The sequence below is a fragment of the Arabidopsis lyrata genome (genome assembly GCF_000004255.2).
Source record: "Arabidopsis lyrata subsp. lyrata unplaced genomic scaffold ARALYscaffold_195, whole genome shotgun sequence".
Lineage (NCBI taxonomy): Eukaryota > Viridiplantae > Streptophyta > Magnoliopsida > Brassicales > Brassicaceae > Arabidopsis > Arabidopsis lyrata.
The window spans coordinates 1,853-10,215 of record NW_003302417.1 but is presented as its reverse complement, the minus strand read 5'-3'; the positions used below and the strand labels follow the sequence as shown (position 1 = coordinate 10,215).

Genomic DNA, 8,363 nt, shown 5'->3' with positions numbered 1-8,363 from the left:
AGTTAAGCGAATTCGATATCGAATACAAAACTCGCACATGCGCAAAATCTCAAGTCCTCGCTGACTTTCTCGTAGAACTCTCTCCCGAACTCGAACCTGGCGTTGCCCCAATCGAAAAATGGACATTGTATGTAGATAGCGCATCTTCCAAGCACGGATCCGGAATCGGCGTTCGTCTAGCCTCGCCGACGGGCGAAATACTCGAACAGTCATTTCATCTTGCTTTCTCCGCATCAAACAATGAAGCCGAATATGAAGCGTTAATTGCCGGTCTACGCCTTGCACATGGGATTGGAGTTAAAAATATACAAGCCTTCTGCGACTCCCAACTTGTTGCAAACCAATTCAGCGGCGATTATGAAGCAAAGAACGATCGCATGGACGCTTATCTCAAGATCGTTCGCGACCTTTCTCTGAACTTTGATCTCTTTGAGCTCACCAAAATTCCTCGCAGCGATAATGCACCGGCCGACGCGTTAGCAACGCTCGCTTCTACTTCAGACCCTGACCTTCGCTGCATCATTCCCGTCGAAAGCATTGACCGTCCTAGCATCGACCTTCATTCAACACCCGCTGTTTTGGCTGATGCATCACCTGTTCCCCCAGCCGTCGCGCTTGGCGACACAACACCAGCCGCGACCCCGAGCATCGTCTTACTCATCGTCGAACCCACACTGGCCGAATCTACAACTCCGAACGCGTCCGCCGCCCCAGCCGATGCGAACTGGATCGACGAAATACGTAACTACATTGCCGATGGTATCGTTCCGACAGATAAATGGGCAGCTCGACGCCTACGAGCTCGCAGCGCGCAGTACACACTCATGGATGGCAATCTTTTTCGATGGACTGCAGCAGGAACACTTCTCACTTGCATCACCAGTAGCGAGACGAACGATATCATGCGCGAAGTTCACGAAGGCGCAGGCGGGAACCATTCTGGAGGACGAGCTCTTGCACTTCGGATCCGGAAAACCGGCCATTTTTGGCCAACTTTGAATTCTGACTGCGAGAAATTCGTCGCAACCTGCGAGAAATGCCAGCGTCACGCCCCGTTCATACACGTTCCAACCCAACTTCTCCGAACAGCTTCACAACCTTATCCCTTCATGCGATGGGCAATGGATATCGTCGGCCCCCTTCCCGCGTCCCGGCAAAAGAAGTATATTCTCATCATGACAGACTACTTCACCAAGTGGGTCGAGGCCGAGTCGTACGCCAAAATTCAATCCAGGGAAGTCCAGAATTTTGTTTGGAAGAACATAATCTGCCGGCATGGGGTACCTTACGAAATTGTTACGGACAATGGGACTCAGTTCACTTCGCTCCAGTTCGAAGGTTTTTGCGCCCGTTGGCGAATTCGCTTGAGTAAGTCCACGCCACGCTATCCACAGGGTAATGGTCAAGCTGAAGCAACAAACAAGACCATTCTTGACGGGATCAAAAAACGTCTTGAAGCAAAAAAAGGAGTCTGGGCCGACGAACTCGATGGCGTCCTCTGGTCGCACCATACGTCACCGCGCCGCTCTACTGGACGTACGCCGTTTTCCTTAGCCTACGGAATGGAAGCTCTCGCCCCTGCAGAAATTGGCGCCCCAACGCTCCGGCGCTCCATGCTCGTTCACAATTCCACTCTCAACGATCAAATGCTCCGAGATAGTCTCGACTGCCTCGAGGAAGAACGGGATAAAGCGCTTCTCCGCATCCAAAACTATCAGCATGCAGCAGCCAAGTTCTACAACAAAAAAGTCAAGCCTCGTCATTTCACCGAAGGTGACCTCGTCCTCCGCAAAGTATTCGAAAATACAGCGGAATTAAACGCTGGCAAACTAGGCGCCCACTGGGAAGGACCTTACCTTATCTCCAAGACCGTCAAACCAGGGGTCTACGAACTCCTAACTATGGAAGGCACTCCAGTTCCCCGCTCGTGGAACTCCGCAAACCTGAAACGTTACTATTACTAGGCGCAGCCGCGCCAAAAAAAAAAAAAAAAAAAAAAAAAAAAAAAAAAAAAAAAACCGCTCGATCTACCGAGCTTACTTTTGTAATATGAACTACGAATGGTTTGATCCCTTTCTAAGGGTACGTAGGCAGTCCTTCACGGGACACAGCTATTAAAAAAAAAAAAAAAAAAATTTTACTTTTTTTTAAAAAACATAAGTACAAACTCGCAAAGCACGGTATCATTAACGAGCCCTTTCGGACGAGTCCGTCTCGCCGATCGCCTGGCTCCCGCATCGTCGCCCTGGCCAGGCGCACGATTTTGAAACGCGTTCCGCATGGATGCAGTGGCGAAATAACCCACAACTTTACTTAGAAAAGTTTAAAAGCCGAGCCCAGTCTCGCACAACAGCTAGCAGGCGGCCGAACAAATAAGCCGAGCTCCGGCCTGCACATTCTCGCCGACCTCAAAGCACCCACAGGGTAAGCCGGACACCAGAGCCGCACCTAAAAAGTATGACGAGTCCGTCTCGACTACATCTTCTTAAGCTCGGCTTTTCGAAACATATACAGGATAAGCCAAGAGACGTCTTGCCCCGCAAAGTATATATCGGAGCCGGGCCACGTATCACACTCGTTTTACAATAAGCGTGTCCGAGCTACGCCTCGCACAAAAACAACAATGATAACCAAAAACAAGAAACAGCAAAGTCAAAATAATCACCAAGTCATGAGACTAAAAGGAAACAAACAAAGTTCATAGCAAAGACCCAACAGAGGGCCGAAAATACATAACGCCGGTCCAACGAGCCACAAACGGCCGGACAAAGTTCATAACAACGAAAGAAAGGGAAATAAAACGAAAGCATACGAGACAAGTAACAGGCGAATCACTCATTGGCACCTCTAGCGCCGTTTCTTGGTGGCATCTGAAGAGGGTCGAGGTCGCTCTCGAAAATGTCCGGAACCACAATCTCGTCAAACTTCCGCTGCCAAGCCGGACGATCCGCCGCCAATCTCGCCATCCTCTCCTCAGGAATAACCGTCCCTTTCTTGATCATCTTCTCAAGGCATTCCTGAATCCCTTTCACCTGGCAGAGCGTATACTTAGGAATACTCTGGGCTCGCAGACCGATTATATGTTTTCTCATCCGCTCTATGCGAGCATGGTTATCCGCGATCTCCACTTCCGCCTTGTGACGCTCTACTGCAGCAATCTCGTCACGAGCCTTCCTAAGCCTCGTAACCTCCGACGCAAGTTTCGCTTTAGCAGCCTTGAGTTGCTCCCTAAGTTCGCTTATCGTCAAATCGAGACCACCAACCTTCGCTTTCTCGGACTCGTAGTCCCCCGTACGAGCAGCGACGGACCTCTTGGCAGCCTCCAGAGCAGCCTTGAGCAGATCATTCTCCCTCATAGCGGCCCTCACCTTCTCCTCATAAAAACCGACCAAGCGGTTCATCTGGCTCAGCGACTGTAAGATAGGCAAAGTCAGAAACCGGAGACACACGTAAATACTAAAGGAACGCAAAGCCAGGAGAAACAAACCTGAAAACTCCGACGAGCTACGTCACGATAGAGATCCACCCCAAGAAGAGAATCGACGCGAGGAAACTCAACGAAATCACCGCGAATCTTACTCGCCAACTCCGCGCAAGCATCCCCATCATTATGAAACATGTGATTCTTCGCGCCGTAGTTGAAAGAAAACGAATGATCGACTCCTTCGCGGGCTTCCCGAACTGGTTCATCGCGCCTGGCAGACCTTCCGACGTTCGACGACCTAGCTTCAGGACTGCGACGCGAAGTCCTCTTCCGCGAACGTCCACCCCTGGCAGGTGGAGGAGCACTCCCCGTCGCCCCTCTCGAGACTTTCTTCCCAGCACGAGCGGCATCCACTTCTGCCGACCTAGCTCGACGAGACGCATCCGGCTCGGCACGCGCGTTTTCTGCCTCGACTACCTCGACGACCACATCCTGACCCGTCTCGTCAGCCAACCCCTGCGGACCGTCCCCGAGCAAAGGCACGACATCTTCATCAAACTGATCAGCGTAACTTGGAAGAACGCAATCACCCATCCTCAAACACGAGTAGGAACCTACAAGAAAAATTCTACGTAAGAAACGCAATAGCGAGGGCCTAGACGAGCGTAAGAACGATAAAAGAACACTCACAAGTACGAAAATGATCAAGAACGTGCGGCCAAGATAAAGCTCTCTTCGCCTGCAGAATATCAAGACTTGAACGATCACCGTCAGTCAACCCGTCTGGCCGTTCTGCAAACCCTGCAGTACCAACAAAAAGAAATTTATCAATAATCAGCGAAGGAACAAACCTTGTCGAAGCCGGACCAACTAAGAACTACCAGGATCCATCTTCCACACGTTATCACAAGACAGATGAATATCTTCAACCGACGCTTCGTTTAACTTCACAAAGAAGTAACGTTTCCTCCAATTATTCGTCTTCTTCTTAGCACCGTAAACAATCTTAAAACGTCGCCTCGAACTTGCGCAAACAATGCCCGGATTTTTCTGTCCAATCGAAAACGTAGTAACCTCTTCGAAAAGGTTAAGATTCACAACTATATTCTCCTCCGCCGCCATTATTACGAGACCGACCGCATTCCGAATGCTAGCCACAGACAGCTGAGAAAACGCGATATTCCGCCGACTACAATAACTCGTGAGAAATTTAGGAAGAGGAAACCAGAGCCCGCACTCTGTGAAGTAAGGTTCGTAAACACATATGTATCCATCAGGACAATCAGAAGGACGTTCGTGCGCTTCAGGCACAAGAAACTCTACGTCGGCAGGCAGCTGACATTGTGTAAACATTTTCTTCAACGATTTCAAAGTGCTCACCGACTTCCCATGACCGTGCGAGAAACAAGTCTCGTTAGAACTCTCTTCAATCACTGCTTCGGCTTTCCTACTCCGATTCTTACGAAGATTAGTAGTCGCGCTCGGAGCCCTCAAACCCATCACGATCGGTGTCACCTCGCGAACCAAGTGCTCAAAAACCTTTCCACAACGACGACTGGAACTTGGCCCGGCCTCCACATTCTCCGGAGCTAATAGACTGTCGAGATATTGCGCATCTTCCTCATCCAAATCAGCAAGAGTATCATCAGCCTCCGACTGTCCTAACCATACACCTTGGTCCGCACCAAAACCATCCAACGTTTGCTCTAATTGACGATATTCATCAACCGCCAACTCTTCGCGAACGTAGTCTTCCGGGAAACGAGACATCGAATGGAACCTTGCAAAAACAACCAAGACACGAATCAGAGACTCGTCACGAACTAAACCGAACCGGCCGCGGTTTAGGCCCACCTCGCGAACGACGAAACTTCAACACCATTCCGCCACATTACAGTGATAATTCAACAAGGAAGCTCAACGGAGAATGTGGCACGACAAACTTGTCGCGAGGCCCCAAGGCAACTCCCGTTTCCCGCGGCAACGATGCGACAAAGCATGACGAGGACCATACAAAAAGAAGGCACGGCACGGCACGGCTCGGCGCTTCATGGTTCGGTGCAACGCGGCGCGGTACTTCATGGTTTGGCGCGACGCGACCCTTTGAGGATTGGCACAACGTCTCGTGGTTCGGCGCGGCGTGAGATCGTCGGCTCGGCAACCCGTGGCATCAAGAGATACGTCCAGCGGCGGCACAACGGCAACTCGCGGCACGGCAGCAGCCAACCCGCGGCACGGCAATCGACCCGCGGCACAGCAGCAGCCAACCCGCGGCGCGTCAATCGACCCGCGGCATGGCGAGACCGGCGGCACAATAATCAGCCCGCAGCACGGCGACCCTGGCGGCACGTCGTCCTGACCCGCGGCGCGTCGTCTTAACCCTGGCGGCACGTCGCCTTGACCCGCGGCACGTCGCCTTGACCCGCGGCACGTCGCCTTGACCCGCGGCACGCCCCTTGACCAGCGGCACGTCGCCTAGACCCGCGGCACACCAATGAAACCCGCGGCAAAACGTCTTCACACGACACGTCGCCTAGACCCGCGGCACGCCAACGCACCAACGGACCCCAAAGACCAAAATCAAACAAAAGATTAGAGAGGGAGAAAGAATTTTACCTTGTTGAGAAGAAGAAGTGAAGAAAAGTGAAAGTGAGGGAAAGAGGCATATTTATAAGGAGGAGACATTGCACATTTACCGAGGTAAACTATTGACTAATTCTCTGGATACACAACTAGCCCGTCTCGAAAAACGTGTCGAAGCACGAATCTCCCGAGAAGTTTCGGTTCGTCTCGGAAAACGGGCCGAAGTCACAGAATCACCCGGAGAAGTTTCGGTTCGCCTCGAAAAACGTGCCAAAGTTACTGTTCACCCGGAGAAATTTCGGTTCGCCTCGAAAAACGTGCCGAAGTCACAAAATCTCCCGGAGAAGTTTCGGTTCGTCTCGAAAAACAAGCAAAGGCTACAAGATGATTCATTCAAGTCAGACTCTGTTTTGCGCCCAACTAACATATTTCAACCTCAAAGACATGTCCGTCAAGCTCAAGCATACTTTCGCACAACGGACTAAGGGGGGGGGCTTATTGTTGGACATGGGCTTTGCCCCCTATATGTTAGGGGGCCCAAAACAGATGGCACAAGTTTATAAGAAAGCCTTGATCACTATGAAGAGCCCATTAAGCCCGGAAGGGCAAAACCGTCATTTATAGTGGAGACAGAAGGAATTTTAGGGTTCCTGTTCCCTATAAATAGTCAGAAGCATTATTGGGAACAGGATCCGATCCAGAGGTTATTAACCAGCAGACAAGAAGAATCGCTACCTAGCCCAAAATCGTTGCCTAGCCCGACATCGTCGCCTAGCCCGAGTTTCGCCGCTTCGCTTGTTTTCGTATTCTGTCTCTCTGTTTCGTACGTTAAGTGTTCGGCTCGGCGGATAGTCTATAACCGCCGCGGCGAAAACTTACATTCTGTAATCTCTCGATCGCTTATATCGTTAATAAAAGGACTAGCTCCGTTCACCCCCAAAATCTCGTATATTATCATTGTTACAACCTAGGTACAAACAACAAGCTATGGCACGCATTAGTAAGAGGAAGACAAAGGTTGAGAGATGGAAGAAAAAGGTCTCCGAGTATGTATCAGACATTCTAGCTGAGGAGGAGGAGGATGCTATCAGATGTGAAGTTACAAAAGGAACACATGGCAAGTATGAGGTTTGGGTAGATGGTAATTCTAATTCTGTGAACTTGACGACTAAAGAATGGGATTGCTCATGCTGCAAGTGGCAAGTCACTGGGATTCCATGTGAACATGCTTATGCAGCAATCATGCATGAAGAGAAGGCTGTTGAAGATTATGTTGTACCAATGTTCAATACAACAACTTGGGCAGAGATTTATGATACAGCTCCTGAACCTGTTAGAGGCCAAATGTACTGGCCTACTGGTTATGTCCTAATAACCGCACCAGAAGCTCCTGTTCCACCTGGTAGAAAGAAAGGAGAGAAGAAGAATTATAATCGGATCAAGGGTAAACATGAGTCACCAAAGAAAAAGAAGAATCCGGGTGAACCTGAAGTACTCAAGCTAGGAAGGAAAGGGATTACAATTCATTGCAGATCATGTAAGGAAGCTGGACATAATGCAGCTGGCTGTAAAAAATTCCCTAAGGAGAAGAATAGTAAGAAGACAAAGAATCAAGAAGAGGTATATCCCTTATATTTTTCTAATGTGTCTGTTTGAATGAGAAAGATGTTTAAACATGTTTATCTTTCTGTTGTAGGCTGCTGGATCTTCACAAGCACCTAAGGAGAAGAAGACTAAAAAGGGTAAAAAGAATCAAGAAGTATCTACCTCTCAGCCCTCACAGCTTATGGATCATCAAGAAGGATCACAGGGACCCGAAACACTCAACCTAACACAAAGAAGCAGTCAATGGGACCAGTGGGACTAGTAGTTGTAGGTTTTAGTCTTGGTTAGAATATGTAAGATCAGAACACCTAGTATCTTTTTGTATGTTATGGATGTTGATCTTTTGGATGTTGATCTTTTGGATGTTATTCTCGGATCATTATGTCTCTATTTAGATGTTAACAACAATGGTTCCTCAAGTTTAATAGGGGGATTCTTGCATCATTATCATAGCATTACAAAAGGAACACAAAGCACAAATCTAAAGCTAAAGCACAAAGTCATTTTGTCATTACAAAAGCTAAAGCACAAAGTCATTACAAAAGCTAAAACACAAAGCTAAAGCACAAAGTCATTACAAAACACAAAGCACAAAGGCATTACAAAACACAAAGCACAAAGCTAAAGCACAAACAAATCATTACACAAAACAGAGACATAACGACCACAAAGTCATTACACATTGCCTCAAGACCTACACTCTTCCCCATAGCCATACAATTGAGCAAAGTATAACAGAAGCAACACCTAC

General features: G+C 48.9%; 1 protein-coding gene across 1 annotated transcript; it reads right to left on the bottom strand.

Annotated features, from left to right (window-relative positions):
- Positions 1 to 2,710: 2,710 nt before the first annotated feature.
- On the bottom strand, positions 2,711 to 5,194 carry LOC110226117 (meiosis-specific protein ASY2-like). Its single transcript, XM_021016754.1, has 5 exons — positions 4,306 to 5,194; positions 4,115 to 4,225; positions 3,488 to 4,038; positions 3,280 to 3,413; positions 2,711 to 3,174 (listed from the first exon to the last, which is right to left on the bottom strand). The coding sequence occupies exons 1-5, from the start codon at positions 5,192 to 5,194 to the stop codon at positions 2,832 to 2,834; spliced, it is 2,028 nt and encodes a 675-aa protein (XP_020872413.1). The 3' UTR covers positions 2,711 to 2,831.
- Positions 5,195 to 8,363: the final 3,169 nt, after the last annotated feature.